At 45.0% G+C, this 22222-nt stretch overlaps 1 protein-coding gene across 12 annotated transcripts in view; it reads left to right on the top strand.

The window, feature by feature from the left end:
• LOC122564941 (dynamin-1) overlaps positions 1-22222 on the top strand; it is a 251392-nt gene that overhangs the window by 213441 nt on the left and 15729 nt on the right. For 9 of the 12 annotated variants that reach the window (XR_015760697.1, XM_087998277.1, XM_087998280.1 and 6 more), the window contains 3 exons: positions 868-1041; positions 1924-2165; positions 4683-4913. Coding sequence is in view for 11 of the 12 variants with exons in the window: in XM_087998277.1 (XP_087854403.1) it covers positions 868-1041; positions 1924-2165; positions 4683-4913 (647 nt within the window). In the remaining variant the exon portion in view is untranslated. Of the gene's footprint in view, positions 1-867; positions 1042-1923; positions 2166-4682; positions 4918-22222 lie in introns of those variants that run through there. The other 3 variants (XM_043720450.2, XM_087998281.1, XM_087998282.1) reach the window with 1 other exon arrangement.

Here is a 22222-nt window from a genome sequence, read left to right as displayed (position 1 = left end):
GGGTGGCCCACTTTGCCAAGTCTTGGGAGGAGCACTATAGACTCAGACTTGCTGAGTCGCCGCCATCTTGGATCTCTATTCTCTGATTTTTAATTGTGTCTTTTGTCAAACAGCTGGCTTCTATTGATAAGCTGTCTATCCTTCAAGGCATCAAATGAGTTACCATTTTTTGAGTGTATGTGCAGCACGAAGGTTATTTCAACCAACAACATCTATGGGAACCATTGAAGGACACCGGAAGCCTAGAGAAGGCCCCAGTGCTGAAGGGTGCCCTCTATCGTTTGGTGAGGAGAAAGTGGCCTCCCTTTAGATTGAGACTCATTTTCAAACTCTGGGGAGTGAGCTCTGCGTTTTGATGTTTCTGTTTCCAGTCTGCTGCTGCATTGTTGCTGCATTAGCGCAGCTATCTGGTGTACATCGGCAGAAAGCATTTCGATAACAGAAACACCGTTCCACATTTTCCAGCCATTTGGAGTGGTGCTGGAGGTGGGGAAATGGTTGGGCTAAAGGAGGTGAGTGTGTTACTGGAAAGAGTGTTAAGATTTTGCAATGGTGAGGGAACTCCAGGGAGGCTCTGTGAAAACGTGGAGGTGATCTCTCGACCGCTTGCTGAGAAGGCTTTTGGAGTTGCCAACTTTTGAAAATGTCTTGGGTAGACACCAAAGCGCCAAGATGCTTTTCGAATTCATTGTTGGTGCTGGGGTCTGATCTGGAGGTGTACATTTTCTAACTGTGGAGGTTGTGTTGTTTGAGTAGGCTGTCATCAAGAGAGTGCACGAGATGTCTTCTGCCCTTTGTGTAACCTTAGAGTGTCCCTGGAAAATTCTCCAGCAATGATCTGATTCCTTTTCCTTTCACAATGAGCAGCAAAGTGAGAATGAAGAAAACGGATCTGGGGACAACTTCATGCACTCAATGGACCCTCAGCTGGAGAGGCAAGTGGAAACCATCCGGAATCTGGTGGACTCGTACATGGGAATTGTGAACAAGACCATCCGTGACCTCATGCCCAAGACTATCATGCATCTTATGATTATTAATGTGAGTACAGAACTCGGCTTTCTCCATTTTCTTTCTGACTGCGTTCTGTTGGAGCGCAACCCCCTCCTTCCCCCCCCCCCCCCCCCCCCCCCCCCCGCTGGCCTCTTGGCTGGTCCTTCACTGAGGGGGGGACTTTCTGACCCAATCACACACTATCTCCACTTCCAGTCCATTCACGGTCCATCAATTAGCTGCTGGGCTGAGGGTGGTCAATGTTTCCCACCGTGACCGCCAACTCCCTTCCCTCCAAACCCCCCTCCCCAGGATAAAGCCAGTCTTGGGTCACAGCTGGAACTGGGTCAGTCCGTCCGGAAGTTGAGCCAACAGCTGGAGGAGCTGGTCTTTTTCTCTGGCTGTACCCCTGTTGTGAGAAAGCCCACCTTGATTTCTGAAGTGGGCAGAGGCACCACATTATCTAGATTTCTTGAATTCCTGCCTTTACAGTGAGATAGATCCTGCACACTTCAGGCCTTCAGGCCTTATTGATTTCAGCAGGAGTGGCTGCTTTGGTCTGGGGTGGGAGGGGGTGACCTATTGCTCACATGGGAGGCCCTGGTCTCAGGCTTGGACCCATCCCTGGGCTTCAACTGGCCTCAGGTCTAGAGTGACTCAGTGGCTCAGTGGTTAGCGTTGCTGCCTCACAGTGCCAGGGACCTGGGTTTGATTCCACCCTCAGGCGGCTGTCTGTATGGCGTTTGCATGTTCTCCCCGTGTCAGCGTGGGTCCCGTCCGGGTGCTCCAGTTTCCTCCCACAATATAACTTTCATAACTAGTGGAGTCAAGCCCCATTTTGTATTCCAGAGGGATGTGCCATGACATTATTTATGGAAGGGATCCATTGGGACTAATGGCAATCCTTTTCTCTTCATTTCTTCACCACAGACAAAAGATTTCATCCAGTCCGAGCTTCTGGCCCAACTATACTCATGCGCAGACCAGAACATCCTGATGGAAGAGTCCCCTGAGCAAGCCCAGCGCCGTGATGAAATGCTGAGAATGTACCATGCCCTGAAAGAGGCCTTAAATATCATCGGTGACATCAACACCACAACCAGCAGCACCCCTCTCCCACCTCCTGTAGACGACTCCTGGCTCGGAGTCAGGGATATCCCATCTGGACGAAGGTTTGTGGTCTGGAACTCCCACACCTTGTATACATGTGAGTGGCTCAGTGGTTAGCACTGCTGCCTCGTGGTGCCAGGGACCCGGGTTTGATTCTATCCTTGAGTGATTGTCTGTGTGGAGTTTGCACGTTCTCCCCTTGTCTGCGTGGGTTTCCTTCCACAGTCCAAAGGTTAGGTGGATTAACCATGGGAAATGCAGGGTCTACAGGGATAGGTTGGGAGTCTGGGTGGGATGCTCTTTGGAAGGTCAGTGAAGACTTGATGGACCTAATTGCCTGTGATATGACCTACTCTCAAGTCATTGGGAAATGGAGACCACGTGCTAGGCTGGTTTTATACCCTAACTGGATGTACTTTCCCTTGAAGAATCCTGCTCATCTGAACTTAAATAGGCCATTCATCCGGTTCACTTTCCCACCAATACACCTATCCCTTGTGTGCCTGGGGGAATCAAAAATCTGTTAATTTTAGTTTTGAATGTAGTCAATGATCCAGAATCCTCCAGGGCAGACAACTTCAAAAGTACACAACCCTCTGAGTGAAGACATTTCTCTGCTCCTCAGTCGTAAATGATCACCCCCTTGTCTTCAGTCAGTGCCTGTATGGTGTAGAGTTTGTAGCCCAGGGGAAATGACACCTTCGTGACTACCTTGTGAAGCTCCTTCAGAATCTGGTGGGTTTCATTGAGATCGCCTCTTATCCTCCAAAATGTCAGAGAATATCGACCCAGTTTACTTCATCAAACAACCCTTTCATTCTTGGAGCCAATCTGATGGATCTTCATTGACAATGCTGCAGTATCTTCCCTTATATATTGTGACCAACTCAGCACACAGTAGTCCTGCCAGGGTCAGCCCATAGCCCCTATCCATTACTGTTGTACTCCAATCCCTGGGAAATAAGGGCTGAGATACCCTCTGCCTTCCAAATTGCCTGTTCCTCCTCACACCAACTTTGTGTGTTCTTTTTGTTCCATCATATTTCTTTAAACATCAACATCTAAGAACTTACTGCTGGGTTTTCTATCACTGTAAAACCAAGGTGGGGAGGGAGAGAGGGAGGTGTCAGTCAGATCAGTTGACTGGATGGCTGGCTTGCAATGCTGAGTGATACCAACAATGTGGGTTCAATTCCCTTACCGGCTGAAGTTACCATGAAGGACTCTCCTTCTCAATGTCTCCCCTCACCTGAGGCATGGTGACCCTCAGGTTTAGTCACCACTAGTTCACTCTCTCTAATGAGTGACTTTCTGGCATTAGAGCGAATTCACCTTTCAGCTTACTGTCAAAGTGAATAACACCATGTGTCACCTTGTTGCCTAGTTAGTTAACCCATGCATATCACTTTGTAGACTCCTCACAGCTTACATTGCCATCTAACTTTGTATTATCAGCAAACTAGAATCCCTTCAGCTGTGTTCCTTCATCTAAGACCTTAATATAGATGGTGAATAGTAGGGATCCCAGCACTAATCTCTGTGGTGTTTCATTAATTGGAGCCTGCCAATTTGAAAGTGTCTCATTTATCCTTATTCTCTGCTTCCAGCCTGCCAACCAATCCTCTCTCCATGCTAATGTATTACCTTCAGATTTACATGCCCTTACCTTCTCACTCAGCATCTCTCTGCTCGGTGACTTCTTTCAGTATCAGTTTTGTGTCTCCCAATGTGAAATTCTCAATCTCGTGTTCAAAAGGCTTCACTCCCCCTTATATCGGGGAGGTGACGGCCAATGGTTTTATCACTGGACTGTTAATCCAGGGACCCAAGTAACACTCCGGGGAATACTGCCATGGTGGAATTTGTATTTAATAAAATGCTGGAATTATGAATCTAATGTTGACTGTGAATCCATTGTTAATTGCAAGGGGGGAGAAAAAGCCATTTGGCTTATCAATGGGCTTTAGGAAAGGAAATCTGCTGTCCTTACCTGGTCTGGCCTATATATGATTCTTAATTGCTTTTCTGGACAATAACTGCTGGCCGAGCCTGTCGCATCCTCATCTTAAGAATGAAAAAGTCTGTAACTTTCTCTGCCTGATAAGCTTCCAATTGCCACTCTGACTTCTGTACACATCCCCCACTCCTATCTCCTAACCATCAGAGTGTGCTGTCAACTGTCTAAACCTTACATTCTAGCCTTGTTTACCAAAGAGCAATCCACATTTACTACGGCCAATCCACCCAACCAGCACATCTTTGGACTGTGGGAGGAAACCCACGCAGACACGGGGAGAATGTGCAAACTCCACACAGTCAGTTGTCTAAGGCTGGAATTGAACCCAGGTCTCTGATGCTGTGGGGGCAGTAGTGCTAACCACTGAGCCACTGCACCACCCCTACATAAAGTAGTTGATGCTGGGACCATTACAAATCACAAGAAAAGAAGTAGGTTTATAAGGGGCCTGTATAGCTGTGTGACTTAGCTTCATCTGTACTGTGGTCTCCCGTGTTCCGTTGTTGGTTGGCTGTGATTTGTAAAGACTCAATCAAGTCCTTTGTTATTTTTTCTCTCCCAGATCTCCAACCTCAAGCCCTACCCCGCAGAGGAGAGCTCCAGCGGTTCCTCCAGTCAGACCTGTGTCCCGTGGTCCTGCTCCAGGGCCACCCCCGCCTGCTGGCCCCCCTCCTCAAGGACCCCCGGGTAGCGCCCCACCAATTCCCTCTCGCCCCGGCGCCTCTCCAGATCCTTTCGGGGCTCCACCTCAAGTCCCTTCCAGGCCTAACCGAGCTCCTCCTGGTGTCCCCAGGTAAGTCACCTTCGGATCGGGAATGAGTGATGTTCCAAGGGAAGGAAGGGGGAAGTTGTGTTGACCAAAAAGCCCACTTTGGGCAAAAACATCAGTCAGATGAATCCCCCTTTGTAATCAGTGGCCCGAACTTGCTTTATATTTCAAAAATATACTTTATTCATAAAAATAACTTTATATACATGCATAGGCACTAAAGCAGTTTGGTTCTGTACAGTAGCACAACAGAAGACAAACAAACATTGGCTTTTGACTCTATCCAACAATCAATCCCAAGGCATTTCACACTGATACAAGATTATATTTATATATATTTGAGACATCGGGAGGGTCAGATAACTCAGCGGACCACTGCTTAACTTCAGCAGAAACACCTAAGACAGTGGTCTTTCCTCTCAGTGGCCAGCATACTTAGGTGAGACCAGAATGAGTGGAGGTGAGGAGTTGCAATCAGCACTGCTCTTGTGCAGTCACTCAAACCATGTTCCTCTCTACGTCATTGTAATACAGTCTTTACTTCATTTCATCTTTAGTCAACAGTAACTCAACAACTCAATATTATTCAGCGTGGGCGAGTGAACAAACTGCTCTTTTTGTTTCTTCAGTCTTTTAGGAACTTACAGACACTCTTAGAGTTATTACGGCAAATCATCCAGTTGGCCAACGCACAGTCACTGACCCCATTCTTTTGTCAATCAAAGAGTTGTCTCTTGGCATTCTTTAGGAGTTGGGAAAGGACTGGGCCAACACAAGGTAGTGCTCATTCCAACGTACTGAGCTCATCCAGAAAGACAAGGCTGTTTCTGACCCTCATCTGTAAATATCTGCCTTATGCCAATCCCACCCAAGTTACAATTGTAGCATTGAATTGTATCCCTTGAGTATATGAGTATGGGCTACTTTGATCCCACTTTTCCAATCAAGTATTGTACACATTCAGCTGGAATATTGAATGTACACTGGTCAATATTGCTTTATACTGAATTCAATGCAAGGTGTGATCAGATCGGATGAGGAGCAGCCCTGTTCCCACCAGTTGCATTCTTTTGGCTCTGCTAACCTTCTTGAAAGTTCCCTCCCAAGGTCAAAGCCAAGATGTTCAAGTTTAGCCTGCAAACGTTTGAAGCTGAACTCCCTTTAAGTATCCTGCAGCTGTGGTTTATTTAGAGTAAAGTTCCAGATATGTTTCCTCTAGCCAGTTGTATAATAAAAACCTAGCGACAAGATTTTAACTAAACTGGTGATTGAAGATGGTCACCCACAGTGAGTGACTGAGAGATCAATGAAACGATGACAGAAATTCTACCAAATAGCTCAGAGCTGTCAAGCAGGGTACAAAGACTTGGCATCTAGTGAATTAGCATCGACTAGCCATGATATGGAGGTAGTGGTGTTGGACTGTGGTGGACAAAGTTAAAAATCACACAACACCAGGTTTATTTGGAAGCTCTAGCTTTCAGAGCACTGCTCCTTCATCAGGTAACTGTAGAGCAGAATTATAAGACACAGAATGTATAGCAAAAGATTACAGTGTCATGCAACTGAAATGATATATTGAACAAACCTGGAATGCTGTTAAGTCTTTTAGAAAAGGTTGCAGGTTTCAGTTCATTAATATGTAAGTCCCAGAACTTCTCTTAAGTCGCATTCTTGAGATAACTTAAGGTCTTATTAAAACAAAGGTGACAGCTCAGCTCAGACAATGTATTAAAGGTGTGAGGTTAGAGTCTGTCTGTATCCCAATCTTGAGTCAGACTGGTTCTGTTTCCAAAGTAGGAATTTATGAAATGTAACATGGATTGACTGCCTGCAGATAATATGCTTTTTGAGCAAAATAGAATTTGTCTCAAAATTGTGTTTGCGTTTATGTGTGCTTGGTAGAGAGTGTGTGTGTGTGTGTGAGTGTGATGGACTATAAGCCAATGAGAGGGGGTGTGCATGGATGTGAGTGTGGGGGGTGTATGATAGTGTGCATGGGAGAGGGTCTGCGCGAGTGTGTGTGTGTGCACGTGTGTGTGTGTGTGTCCGCCCATACCCTTGTGTGTGTAAGAGAGTGTATAGTGTAGTGGGGTCACCTGTAGTGTGACTTGAACCCAGGGTCCCGGTTGAGGCCATCCTCATCGGTACTGAACTCTAACCTCACACCTTTAATACATGTCACCTTTTTAAAATAAAACCTCAAGTTATCTTGAGAATGTGACTTAAGAGAAGTTCTGGGATTTACATATTAATGAACTGAAACCTGCAACCCATTCTGAAAGATGAAAGACTGAACAGCAATCTACGTTTGTAATCTTTTGCTATAAATTCTGTGTCTTATGATCCTGCTCCACAGCTACTTGATGAAGGAGCAGCGCTCTGAAAGCTAGTGCTTCCAAATAAACCTGTTGGACTATAACCTGGTGTTGCGTGATTCTTAACTTTGACTAGCCATGGGTGAGGGCCTCACTATTCCGATCAACAACATGCAACGCACCAAGTGCTTGTCTCTAGTTGATTAGATACAATGGTGGGTTCTATTGTGATGCTGATTTCCACCACCTCCCAATGTTTTTTCCTGCTTTCAGTGTCTGGCTTCCTGGCCAATATTTAGCCCCTGACTAAAATTATCTAATTAATTATGTCTTTTATGATTATGGGAGCTCACTGTGTGCAAATTGATTGTGAGATTTACCCCATTACAATACTGGCTACATTCCAAAAGTACAAGTCGTTGGTAAAGCCACATTGAGGCACCCTGGATAGATGAAAGGTGCTATATAAATGCAACTGTTTTGTGTATCCTCCACATGGTTAGATGTCTCACTAAATTCATAACATAAAACATTTATAATGTGTCTCCATCATTGTCAGAAAAGGGGGGATTGGTGAATACGATTGAAAATGTAATCCCTTTGTCTCCAGCCGTCCTATGTATTTTCACCATTTTTGGCAGTAACGTTACTGGGCTGGTCATCTGGGGGCCCAGTTTAATGCTAAGGACTTGTGGTAGTTGATGGAATTTCAGCTCAGTTCATTGAATCTGGAAATAAAAGCTAGTCACAGAAATGTTCACCATAAAAGTATTGACTGGCTGGTTTGCTCATGTCTGTCACACCTCACTGCAGTATTTGCTGGAAGTCAAGCCCCCTTATTCCCTGAGACACCACAAAAGATTAAGATTTTAATTGAAATTCCCTGATTTATTTTTAGACCCAGGTTGACAGAAAGCATGGACCAAGTTTCTCTACATGACAAGAACTGCTATTATTTACACAAAATAACTGCACTGAGGCCAGTATCCTGTCACCAAGTCCCCCTTTATTTACATGTGCACAGTACACTGGCTGTGACCAGCCAACTCAGAGTCAGTCCCTGACGTCCAGAGACTCTTGAGTCCCCCATTTTTTTCATTTTTCTTTAACCCCAGTCCCTGAACTGAGGGGATTCTGAACCTCCTTTTTTTCCCCTGTGTGTTTTTCTAAATTTTATTAAACAATACAGTTTACAAAACAGTTAACACTAACAGCTGTATACAGAGAAACAGCAATTTTACAAGGGAAAGGAGTGGCAAAGCCAGGCCCCACACCCCACCGTTCAATTTTCAAGGAAATGAGGACAAACCTCAAATCAGTTTCAATCATCACAAAACAGTAATAATAACAAGTACATATAAGACAGTCCAATTACATTTTTAAAAAGTGCATAAAATACAGACCCCCAGCAACCCAGCAAGTCACCCGTCCTTCCCACCCTCCGGCCACTCTGGGGCAGCTCGCCCCTATTCCCCTTCCGGCTCTCAGTCTGTCCTGACACACCTTCCAACCAACTCTAGGACAGCCCACCTTGCTTCCCCAACCCCAACCTCCTATTTATATCTGTCAGCCAGGGCTCCTTGATTGGCCCAGCTTAACGATCCCAATCAAGGATCTCACAGTCAGTGAGATCCACCTGGTTCCAATTGCTACATTACAAATAAATAGATTCTAGTTACAGGTAAGCAACTGTGAACTGTCAACATATAACTCTACTTGTTAAAACTTTAAACCTCTCATAAAACCCTCCCTACAGGCACTTACACAGACAGACAGAGTCAGGCATCAGTGTTTTGGGCGGAGTGAAAGACTGGAAGGGAAATAAATTCTTTTTGTACAGGGTTTGCTGAGATGATGATTTCACTTGCCAGGACCTGCTGCTTCCCAAACTCTTATCTCTATGTATTTTTCACTCCCTTGCAAGAGGCACAGAGCAACTGGTTCAGAAGTTATAAAGTCTCTGACTTCTTGGTTAAAAGCAAGCTTGCAGGAACTGGTGAGGGAAAATAAAGTGGCTTTAGATTTTTTTTAACTGTCGAGAGACACATAGCACACCATTGTTCCTTCCAGTGGTCCAAAGACTTCTGGATATATTATTCAACCCACAAGCTGATCAGTTGCCCAGGAGCCAATCATATGGTTGTTGGCAGGCAGATGGCCTTTGTCATTGACAACTCCACAGCCCAATCAGCTACTTATTTCCCGCCGAATCTCCCTTTGTACACGCCCTATGGTGCCATATCTTTAAACACCTTCCCTATCAGTGAGACAAAACAGCAGTGTAAACACCACTTACATAAGGTTCAGTCACTTGCTTTATGAAGCATAGCAATCTCTTCCCTGGTGCTTTATTTAAAAAATACAGTTCTCCCATTTCAATCCACAGTCAAAGATACAGGGGCGGCATGGTGGCTCAGTGGTTAGCACTGCTGCCTCACAGCGCCAGGATCCCAGGTTCAATTCCCACCTCAGGAGACCGACTGTGTGGAGTTTGCACATTTTCCCCGTGTCTGCATGGGTTTCCTCCGGGTGCTCCGGTTTCCTCCCACAGTCCAAAAAATGTGCAGGTTCGGTGAATTGGCTATGCTAAATTGCCCCTAGTGTTAGGTGAAGGGGTAAATGTAGGGGAATGGGGAAGGGTGGGTTGCTCTTCGGAGGGTCGGTGTGGACTTGCTGGGCCGAAGGGCCTGTTTCCACACTGTAACTAATCTAAATCTAAAAAATAAGGCCTTTGTCTGCCTTCCTTCCTCACCCAGTCTGGCCTCAATGTGACTCCAGCCCCACACAGCAATGTGGATGACACTGAAACGGTTTAGCAAGCCACTCAGTTCAAAGACAATTAAGGATAGCCAGTAAATGCTGGCCCTGTTAGCGATACCCACATGTCATGGCAGATGAACACCAGAAAACCATTAGAAATAGGAGTAGACAATTTGGCCCCTCAACCCTGATCTGCCATTCTGTAGGATCATGGCTGATCCGATATTTGTCATATATACCATCCTGCCCTTTCCCTTTCAACACCTTTGAATCCCCTACTAATCAAACATCTATCTGAGCCTTAAATATACACAAGAATACTGCCCCCATGGCTGTCTGAGGCAAGGAGTTCCAAACACTCTCAACCCTCAAAGAGGAGAAATTCCTTCTCATCTCAGTCTTGAATCCATGCCTCTTAATTCTGAGACAATGCTCTTTGGTCCTAGTAAAAGAAGTATCTCATCATTTGCTGTCTGTTTCATTTGGAATCTCCTTTTTTATAATGCTACATTGTTGCTGAAATACTCTGACATAACATGGCTGCCACTACCAAAGCGTCGCACCTTCTCCACCTCGATTAGCAGGAGATGGTTCAACAGGAGGGGGAGAACATTCCGGTCTCGGTGGGGGAGAGGGGCGGTATGGGGGTGGAGGAAGTGAGATCAGGAGAGCAGCAATTGCGCTCCCAAAGACCAGTGGCAAAGTGAGGCTGTTATCACAGAGCTACAGATTTATAATAGAGCTTATAGAGCCATACAACAAGGAAACAGACCCTTCGGCACAACTCATCCATGCCCACCAGGTTTCCTAAACTGAATCAGTCCTATTTGCCTGTGTTTAGACTATATCTCTCTAAACCTTTCCTATCCACATACCTGTCATAGACTCATAGAATCATAGAGATGTACAGCATGGAAATAGACCCTTCGGTCCAACACGCCTATGCTGGCCAGATATCTCAACCCACTCTAGTCCCACCTGCCAGCACCCAGCCCATATCCCTCCAAACCCTTCCTATTCATACACCCATCCAAATGCCTCTTAAGTGTTGCAATTGTACCAGCCTCCACCACTTCCTCTGGCAGCTCACTCCATACACGTACCACCCTCTGCGTGAAAAAGTTGCTCCTTAGGTCTCTTTTATATCTTTCTCCTCTCACCCTATACCTAAGCCCTCTAGTTCTGGGCTCCCCGACCCCAGGGAAAAGACTTTGCCTATTTATCCTATCCATGCCCCTCATAATTTTGTAAACCTCTATAAGGTTACCCCTCAGTCTCCGACGCTCCAGGGAAAACAGCTCCAGCCTGTTCAGTCTCTCCCTGCAGCTCATATCCTCCAACCCTGGCAACATCCTTTTAAATCTTTTCTGAACCCTTGCAAGTTTCACAACATCTTTCCGATAGGAAGGTGACCAGAATTGCACGCAATATTCCAACAGTGGCCTAACCAATGTCCTGTACAGCTGCAACATGACCTCCCAACTCCTGTACTCGATACACGGATCAATAAAGGAAAGCATACCAAACGCCTTCTTCACTATCCTATCTACCTGCGACTCCACTTTCAAGGAGCTATGAACCTGCACTCCAAGGTCTCTTTGTTCAGCAACACTCCCTAGGACATTGCCATTAAGTGTATAAGTCCTGCTAAGATTTGCTTTCCCAAAATGCAGCACCTCGCATTTAGCTGAATTAAACTCCATCTGCCACTTCTCAGCCCATTGGCCCATCTGGTCAAGATCCTGTTGTAATCTGAGGTAACCGTCTTCATTGTCCACTACACCTCCAATTTTGGTGTCATCTGCAAACTTACTAACTGTACCTCTTATGCTCGCATCCAAATCATTTATGTAAATGACAAAAAGTAGAGGGCCCAGCACCAATCCTTGTGGCACTCCACTGGTCACAGGCCTCCAGTCTGAAAACCAACCCTCCACCACCACCCTCTGTCTTCTACCTTTGAGCCAGTTCTGTATCCAAATGGCTAGTTCCTCCTGTATTCCATGAGATCTAACCTTGCTAATCGTTCTCCCATGGGGAACCTTGTCAAACACCTTACTGAAGTCTATATCGATCACATCTACTGCTCTGCCCTCATCAATCCTCTTTGTTACTTCTTCAAAAAGCTCAATCAAGTTTGTGAGACATGATTTCCCAAGCACAAAGCCATGTTGACTATCCCTAATCAGTCCTTGACTTTCCAAATACATGTACATCCTGTCCCTCAGGATTCCCTCTAATAACTTGCCCACCACCGAGGTCAGGCTCACCGGTCTATAGTTCCCTGGTTTGGCTTTACTGCCCTCCTTAAACCAAATATCTTTTCAATATTGTAATTGTCCCCACCTCTACCACTTTCTCTCGTTCCATACACGTGCCACCCTTTGTGTGAAATAGTTGCTCCTTAGGTCCCTTTTAAATTTTTTCCCTCTCACCTTAAATCTGTGCCCTCTAGTTTTGAACTCTCCCTCCCCACCCTGGGGAACATTATGACTCTGGAACATCCCAACGCTGTCACTAACCAACCCAGTAACAGATGGCTTGCTGATTGATTAAGTAGCAGGTCGGTAGAAGATCGGTAAAAGTCACCATAGGTCTTACCAAACCATAGGGCAGTTCGCTCATTGGAGAGAGAGAGGCGGCAAGAATTCTGAAATTTTGACATTCAAGCCTTGTGCTAAAATCTCGTCAGATTATTCTCTCCACCTTTTCATTAATGTGTCCCCAAGGTACATTCCAGCCAATGAAAGACACCCTTGAATTGTAACCGTTATTATAACGTAATAAGAAAACACAACACATCAGTTTGTGCTTTTAGATGATCTGTTCAATGCTTTTCAATTGTGGGTGACATAATGGTTAGCACTGATGCCTCATGGCATAAGGAACCTGATTCAATTCTACCCTTAGCCGGCTGCCTGTGTGGAGTTTGCGCATTCTCTCCGTATCTGTGTGGGTTTCCAGTCCGGAGATGTGTAAGTTAGGCGGATTGGCCATGCTCAATTGCCCACAATGTGCAGGCTGGGTGGGTTAGCCATGGGGCTGGTTCTGGATGGGACACACTTTCCTGTCCCATCATCCTGTTTGTCTCCCTCTGGTTGTGCCCTCTTTTCCTTTCTTTCTCTTTTCCTGTCTCATTCTCCGTTCCTCTCTATTTAATATGGAATGTGAAGTCGTAGCTGTAGGACGCAGGGTAAGAGATTTAAAACAGGGATGAGGATGAATTACTTCCTTCAAAGGGTCATGAATCCATGGGATTCACTAGTCCAGAGTGCAGTGGATGTACTGAGTAACTTTAACGAGGAGGTAGATGGGTGTTTAATTAATAAGGGGTTAAAGGGTTATGGGGAGCGAGCAAGAAAGTAGAGTTGAGTCCGAGGTGAGATCAACTATGATCATATTAAATGGAAAAGCAGCTTGAGGGGCCAATTCCTGCTTCTAGTTCTTCTGTTTTTCATCTCTCTCTTTCCAGTCCGGTTGCATGTTGCAATCTAGTTGTGTTTCTTTCTTGGTGTATGTGTATGTGCATGTGTGTATATGTGAGAGAGAGAGAGTGTGTGTGTGCATGTGTGAGAGAGAGTGTGTGTGTGAGAGAGAGAGAGTGTGGGTGAGAGTGTGTGTGTGTGGGTGTGTGTGTGAGTGAGTGAGTGTATGTTTGAGTGTGTGTGTGTGAGTGAATGAGTGTGGGTGTGTGTGAATGAGTGTGTGTGAGAGTGTGTGTGAATTTGTGAGTGTGCGAGAGAGTGAGAGAGAGTATACGTGTGTGTGTCTGACTTGTCTGTCTGCATAGGTGTAGCTGTCTCTCTTGTCTAGCTGTCTGTAACCTTTAACTGTCTCGCTGTTTTTTCCTCTTCCTTTCCCTGAGAAGCTACCTTTTTCTGCAGTCTGTGCCTTTTTGTCTGCAAGTATCTCTCTCTCCAATCTTTTGTAAAGCTCCTTCATATAAAGTTTAGCATTTAATGGGTGTGTGGAATCTCGAGGCATGATGGTTGCCTGGGCTGTAAGTGCCTCTGGTGAACTGGGCGTGCTCATGGCTGGGTCTGCTAAAGGAGGAAGCAGCAGTCTGGTCTGTACAGCCCCATTCACCGTGGAACCACAGAGAAACAGTAAAACCATTCACTAGTCCGACAGCAACTGACTGACATTCCTGATCGACTGTTGAAATCGCTCCTTTATTTCCTCTTCGAAGGTTTTCTCTGGAGACTGGTGTATAATTGGTCGGTGCAATAATGATGAGACTCTATGGGGGGTCAGACAAAAGAAAATATATTTGGCAACAACGACAATGCGCATTTATGTAGTACCTTTAATGCAGCAAAATAAGAAGGATCAGGCACTTCGCAGGAGCACTCCCCTACCCCCCCCCCCCCCCCCCCCCCCAAGGATTTGACACCAAACCACCCAAGGAGGCATTCAGAAAAGAAACTAAATAATTGGTTAGAGAGGAATGTTTTAAGGAATGCTGTGAAGTTGGTGAGAGGGCGCAGCAGGAAGGATTACAGAGGGAATTATGGAAAACATCGCTGGAAGAGTGACTGCCAATGCGAGAGTGACAGAGGTCAGGAATGCGCAAGGGGTATAAAATGAACATTATCATTAGACTATTCATCCAGATACCCAGGCAATGTTCCAGGGACCTAGGTTCAAATCCCACCAGAGCAGATAGTGGAATTTGAATTAATTAAATATCTGGAGTTGAGAGTCTAATGATGATGGTTGCTGAGTGTCCGGAGAACCCTAGCTGGTTCACTAATGTCCTTCAGGGAAGAAAGCTGCTATCATCACCTGGTCTGGTCTACAGTGACTCCAAACCCACAGCAAAAGGGTCAATGCTTAACTGCCCTCTGCGTAATTAGGGATGGGCAATAAATACTGGCCTAGACAGTGGTGCCAACATTCCATGAATGTATCAATAAAAATCATAAAACGGTGGCCTTGGGGGTGGTATAGGCTTGTTTTCCTCCTTGTCAATAGCCAGTGATAATTTCGTGGAGATTAAGATGAAGACACCATAGGCCTACTCTCTCATTAGAGAGAGAGGCAACTGATGGTGGTTTAATCTGAGGGTCACCGTTCCTCAGGCGAGGGGAGAGATTGAGAAGGTGGGACCAGTGCGGGAATTGAACCCCACCCCCCATCGCACTGTATGGCTGACCAGCCAGCCAAACTAAGCAAATCCCACAGAGGATGGGATGAGTGGTGATTTCAACACAGCCTGCATGAGGGGGTTAAGAGTAGAACTGGGAAGAGCGTCTATCATCCTGTAGCTCCTCTACATCCAAACTGCACTTGGACGGAGCAATGCAGCAATGATCTTGGCTCGTAATTAATGCTAGAAGCATTGAATGATTCACTCAGTTTTCTTGATGAATTATAAATCATGACTCAATATGAAATTAGATTAAACTTGGCTGTGTCCTGTTGCAACTGCCTGAGTGACCGAGCTAAGGAACTTCAATTACTGATAGAAGGAGTGAAGGTGTCTCGGTGACTGAGTGAGATATGGAATGAGGGTGCCTGAGTTATTGAGTAGATATGGAGTGAAGGCGCCTCGGTTACTGAATGAGATATGGAATGAAGGTGCCTCATTTATTGAGTGAGAGATGGAGTGAGATGCCTCAGTGACAGAGTGAGATATGGAGTGAGGGTGCATCAGTTATTGAGTGAGATATGGAGTGAAGGTGCCTGAGTGACTGAGTGAGATATAGAGTGAAGGTGCCTGAGTTATTGAGTGAGATATGGAGTGAAGGTGTCTCGGTTATTGAGTGAGATATGGAGTGAAGGTGTCTGAGTTATTGAGTGAGATATGGAGTGAAGGTACCTGAGTTATGAAGTGAGATATGGAATGAGGGTGCCTCAGTGACAGAGTGAGATGTGGAGTGAAAGTGCCTCGGTTACTGAGTGAGATATGGAGTTAAGGTATCTCAGTGACAGAGTGAGATATGGAGTGAAGGTGCCTCAGTTATTGAGTGAGATATGGATTGAAGGTTACTGAGTTCTGTTTTCTGACTATCCTGTCAATGAAAGTTATGCCCTGCCCTACACTGCCATCTGTTGGCTATCTCACAGAATCGACCCAGCCGAGTTCAATCCAGATGCTTGCCGAAATGTTTCATTCTGTTGTTCCCTCTTGAGACCATAAAAGCATAAGACATAGGAGCAGAAATTAGGCCATTCAACCCATCAAATCTGCTCCACCATTCAATCATGCTGATAAGTTTCTCAACCCCATTCTCCCACTTTCTCCTTGTAACCTCCTTGATACTCAAGAACCTATCTGTCTCAGTCTTAAATATACTCAATGACCTGGCCTCCACAGCCTTCTGTGGCAGTGAATTCCATAGACTCTCTGGCTGAAGAAGTTTCTGCTTATCTCCGTTGTAAAAGGTTACTCTAAGGCTGTGCCCTTGGTCCTAGTCTCTCCTACCAATGGGAACATCTTCCCAACATCTTCTTGTGTTAAGGGGCTCCTGTGATGCAGTGCTTGAGTCTGATCAAGAGAGGTTATGACCCATCTCTGGTGCAAGTGGGACTTGAACCGTGGGCCTCTTGTTCCAGAATGTGAGTAATAACCTCCCTGAGCAGGGTGATGAGAAAATATAGGCAAAAGTGAGGACTGCAGATGCTGGAAATCAGAGTCCAGATTAGAGTGGTGCTGGACCCTTTATCAGGAATGAAGGGCTTTTTGCCCGGAACACCGATTGTCCTGCTCCTCTGATGAGAAAATATGTCATATCCTTAATTTGAAGCCTGGTTAAGCCCACCCTTTAAATTAACTCAAAACATTGAGGTGGGTGGAGGGTCATATTACTGGGCTAGTAAACCCTCAGTCCCTGTTCCCCGTCCACCACACATTCCTTGGTGGATGCTTATGCCTGAAACTTCAAATCTCCTGCTCCTCAGATGCTGCCTGACCTGCTGTGCTTTTCCAGCACCGCACTTTTCCGATAGTAGTCCCTCAGGCTAAACTTCTTCTTTTCAGAATGGGCCGAAGGGTCTTTCTGTGTGCTGCCAAAACGTTATGACCCCATGACATTAACCTGGAACTGGAACCCAGCTGCTGTTGGCATTGTTTGGTGAAGGGAGTGGTCAGCGGCCAGGGACTTTGGCATGAGGCACCTCAAGGATTCCCAGGGTTCCTGATCTTCTACCATTGAACCCACGGAAATCCCATTTACATAAAAGTGATTTCTTTCCGCCACCTATATTTTTTGCATCCTCCTTCTCAGTTATACAGACATAAAGATTTTGTCATTTTTCCTTGTGTTTTTTTTTAAACAATCTTCTAGCCACCATAATAACTTCAATTTTGCTCAGTTTGTGCTTTAAAATGGAAACATCGATATAAAGATATTTAACACAGTGAACAAACAACAGGATATATGTAATCATTTTTGTGGAGCGAACCTGCATTCTCAATTCACAATGACCATTTTTATTGTTTTAAATGGCATCATTGCAGCCCTTCAGTTTGAACAATTGCTTTGTATTATTAAGGTGATGACTCCTGAGTTTGAGATTGCTAACTTCTAGGCTTTTCTTTTCAACCAAGGAGACCAAAGCTGTCAAAGTATTCCAAATGTGCTGTCACCAATACCTCCTTTTATATTCCATTCCCCTTGCAACGAATGACAATATTTCACTTGCCTTTCTAATCACTTGCTGCACATGCACACTAATGTTATCTGATTCATCTATCAGGACACCCAGATCCCTCTGTACCAGCAAGTTCTACATTCTACCTCCTGGGAATTTGTGTTGCAGACGTTTCGTCCCCTGTCTAGGTGACATCCTCAGTGCTTGGGACCCTCCTGTGAAGCATTTATGTGATGTTTCCTCCGGCATTTATAGTGGTTTGTCTCTGCTGCTTCCGGTTGTCAGTTCCAGCTGTCCGTTGCAATGGTCGATATATTGGGTCCAGGTCGATGTGCTTATTGATTGAATCTGTGGATGAATGCCATGCCTCTAGGAATTCCCTGGCTGTTCTCTGTTTGGCTTGTCCTATAATAGTAGTGTTGTCTCAGTCGAATTCATGTTGCTTGTCATCTGCGTGTGTGGCTACTAACGATAGCTGGTCGTGTCGTTTCGTGGCTAGTTGGTTTTCATGGATGTGGACCGTTAGCTGTCTTCCTGTTTGTCCTATATAGTGATTAGTGCAGTCCTTTCATGGGATTTTGTACACTACATTGGTTTTGCTCATGCTGGGTATCGGGTCCTTCGTTCTGGTGAGTTGTTGTCTGAGAGTGGCTGTTGGTTTGTGTGCTGTTATGAGTCCGAGTGGTCACAGTAGTCTGGCTGTCAGTTCAGAAATGCTCTTGATGTATGGTAGTGTGGCTAGTCCTTTGGGTTGCGACATGTCCTCGTTCCATTGTCTTTCCCTTAGGCATCTGTTGATGAAATTGTGCGGGTATCCGTTTTTGGCGAATACATTGTAGAGGTGTTCTTCTTCCTCTTTTTGCAGTTCTGGTGTACTGCAGTGTGTTGTGGCCCGTTTGAACAGTGTCTTGATGCAACTTCTTTTGTGTGTGTTGGGGTGGTTGCTTTCGTAGTTCAGGACTTGGTCTGTGTGTATGGCTTTCCTGTATACCTTTGTGGTGAATTCTCCGTTAGGTGTTCTCTGTACCATTATGTCTAGGAATGGGAGTTGGTTGTCCTTTTCTTCCTCTCTAGTGAATCAGATTCCTGTGAGTGTGGCGTTGATGATCAATCAATAAGCACATCGACCTGGACCCAATATACCGGCCACTGCAGCGGACAGCTGGAACTGACAACCGGAAGTGGCAGATACAAACCACTACAAATGCCGGAGGAAACATCACAGAAGCGCTTCACAGGAGGCTCCCAAGCACTGAGGATGTCACCGAGACAGGGGACGAAACGTCTGCAACACAAATTCCCAGCTCGGCAAACAGAACCACAACAACAAGCACCCGAGCTACAAATCTTCTCACAAACTTTGAATTCTACCTTCATTTAAACAGTATGCTTTTTAAATTCTAGTCAAAATGGACAGATTCACATTTACCTACATTATATTCCTCCTGCCAAATCTTTGCCCACTCACTTAACCTACCTGTATCCACTTAACCGACTTGTTCCCTACTCTTGACAACTTACCATTGTATCTATCTTGGCAGCATTGGTGACCATATAGTCAATCTCCTCATCCAAGTCTTGATATAGATCATAAACAGGTGAGACAATGGCCGAGTGGTATTATTGTTGGGCTGTTAATCCAGGGACCCAGATAATGGCAGATGGTGGAATTTGAATGCAATAAAAATCTGGAATTAAGAGTTTAATGATGACTGTGGATCCATAATTGATTGTCAGGGAAAACCCATCTGGTTCACTAATGTCCCTTTAGGGAAGGAAGCGGCCCTCTTTACTTGGTCTGGCCAACATGTGATTCCAGACCCACTGTAATGTGGTTGACTCTCAACTGCCCTCTAGGCAATTAGGGATGGGTAATAAATGCTGTCTCTGGTCCCGTGAATGAATGAAAAGGACCTAGCACTGGTTGACCCTTTATCCATCCCCTTCGCTTCCTGATACAGTCCCATGATGTGGGCGCGTTGCTGGCTAGGCTGGTATCTATTGTACATCATTGTGTGCACATGGTCAGCCACGTATAGCTGTAGGAGTGGGGTCATATGCTGGCCAGAACACACAAGAATGGCAGATTCCCTTCCCTATAGGATATTAGTGAATGAGAAGGCTTTTATAATAATCAGCCATTTATGACAGGTTTTTAAGTGAATTTGAATTGAAAAATCTACCCGAGTGAAATTTTAAGCCTTGACCCCAGAACATCAACTTGAGATACTGGATCTACCAACCTAGTGACGCGACCATGATAGCACCACCTCCCCAGAAGAAATAGCAGATATGTTTTGCAATAATAAATACTTGTTGGAGGAAATAGTTGCAGGTATATGGGGAAAGACCAGGGGTAGTGGAGCTAACTGGATTGTTCTTTGAAAGAGCTAGTATGCAGTAGATGAGACAAATAGCCTCCTCCTGCCTGGTACGTGTCTGACATTCTACAAATGCCTGCAGCAGTTTAATGTATGTGATACTAACCAGTCATTTTGTAGTGCAGAACTTGAGTATTGTGGGAAAATACATGTTGGTTGAAGATTTTCAAGTTGCATGTGTCAGGATAACTTGCAAATGGGACCATAGAACCATGATGTACAGCACAGAAATAGACCCTTGGGTCCAACTCGTCCATACCGACCAGATATCCTAGATTAATCTCGTCCCATTTGCCAGCATTTGGCCCATAACCCTCTAAACCCTTCCTATTTATATACCCATCCAGATGTCTTTTTTATATATATTTTTATTGAAAAAAAAGATTTTTTTGGATATGTCAACAGGTACAAAACAAAATAATTCAAAACTGTACAAAAAAACCACTAATCAAATAAATAGATAAATAATGACTAACATCTAGCAACAAACTAATAAATCATAACAGTAATAATATGGCTCAGCAAAGCACAGTAATAGCCCTTGACCATCGAGAGCATAAATTTATACATAATCATGTGTATGTAGTTGCTCCTCTCTGGATACTGGATTCATTAAATGGCATTGTCATGGCTATATAAAGGCCCTTATTATTATGGCAGACACACCTGTACCCACGAAGCCCAGAAAGGGCCGCCATGTAATATAAAGATTCTCAGTTTTATGGTGCACCGTCCAAGGTGACAGCCCTAGGGGATTTTCTAACACCCATCCTAACAGAACGTTCTAGCTTGCACAAAAAGTGAGGATACTGAAAAGCTTTTTTTTGTGTGCATCTAATGGAAGTAGATTAACTAGGCCAAGCAGAAGAGATGGAAATGTGTTGCTGGAAAAGCGCAGCAGGTCAGGCAGCATCTAGGGAACAGGAGAATCGACGTTTCGGGCATTAGCCCTTCTTCAGGAAACCTGAAGAAGGGCTAATGCCCGAAACGTCGATTCTCCTGTTCCCTAGATGCTGCCTGACCTGCTGCGCTTTTCCAGCAACACATTTCCATCTCTGATCTCCAGCATCTGCAGACCTCACTTTCTCCTCCAAGCAGAAGAGATACCAGGTCCATCTCCACCTCTGTCATCCAGATGCCTTTTAAATGTTGTAATTGTACCACTTCCTCTGGCAGCTCATTCCATTCATGCACTACCTTCTGTGTGAAAATATAGCCCTACAAATCCCTTTTAAATCTTGCCCCTCTCACCTTTAACTTATGCCCTCTGGCTTTGGACTCCCCTACCTATCCATGCCCTTCATGATTTTATAAACCTCTGTAAGATTATCCAGCAAGCTCTAATGCTGCAGCCTATTCAGCCTGTCTTTGTAGCTCAAACCCTTCAACCTTGGCAAAATCATGCAAATCTTTATTGAATCCTTTCAAGTTTAACAACATCTTTTCTGATTCACTCATGCCCTTTAGGGAAGGAAGCTGTTATCCTACCTGGTCTGGCTGATATGTGACTCCAGACCCACCCACAGTAAAATGGTTGACTCTTAACTGCTGTCTGGAGATTAGGGATGGACTCTAAATGCTGCCCTGGTCAGGGATGCCCTCGAGTTGTAAATAGATTTAAAAGTAAAGACCCAGCCCTGGTCCCTGTGACACTCTGCTAGTTGCAGATCCCCAGCCCAAAAATAAAGTGAAAGTGTATAAACTCTTGTTTCCTCTTTGGTGTTTCTTGTGAATTATCCTGATCAAGCTGGATAGTTTTGCAAAAATGTTTCCCCCCTCAGCAATGCTCATGTGCTGGATGATGTGGTTTTATATAAAAGTCAGTTCTAGCAACATCCCATCATCATTGGAACTCTCACTGTATGACTCAGTGTTGGCACTTGGTGTACATGAGAAGACAGCGTTAACAATTAAGGTTACTGGTATGCTATACAAGTGCATCAAAATGCCTAAATAAGCAGGAACCACTTCACACTTAGCTCGTCTGCTTTCATCTCACAGTGCACAAATATCTTCAGAACTCCCTGTCGCCATCAGCAGATAAATGAACAAGCCTTTTATTTAATTATCAGTGGGTTGTCTAAATAACATCATGAAGGTTTGGTTAATCAGGCTAATTGTGAAGGAGTGAAAGGAGATGGAAGGAAAGCAGAGGAATAGAATAAAAGCAGGGACGGTGGATGCTGGAAATCTGAAACAAAAGCAGAAATTGCTGGAGAAACGCAGCAGGTCTGGCAGCTCAATTATGCTGCACCTCCTGGTCAAATAGATCATTGGC

The sequence above is a fragment of the Chiloscyllium plagiosum genome, unplaced genomic scaffold, assembly GCF_037043375.1.
Source record: "Chiloscyllium plagiosum isolate Xiang-an unplaced genomic scaffold, Cpla_swu_hap1 HiC_scaffold_21, whole genome shotgun sequence".
Lineage (NCBI taxonomy): Eukaryota > Metazoa > Chordata > Chondrichthyes > Orectolobiformes > Hemiscylliidae > Chiloscyllium > Chiloscyllium plagiosum.
The sequence above is the reverse complement of the archived record's forward strand: the minus strand, read 5'-3'. Positions and strand labels throughout refer to the sequence as shown.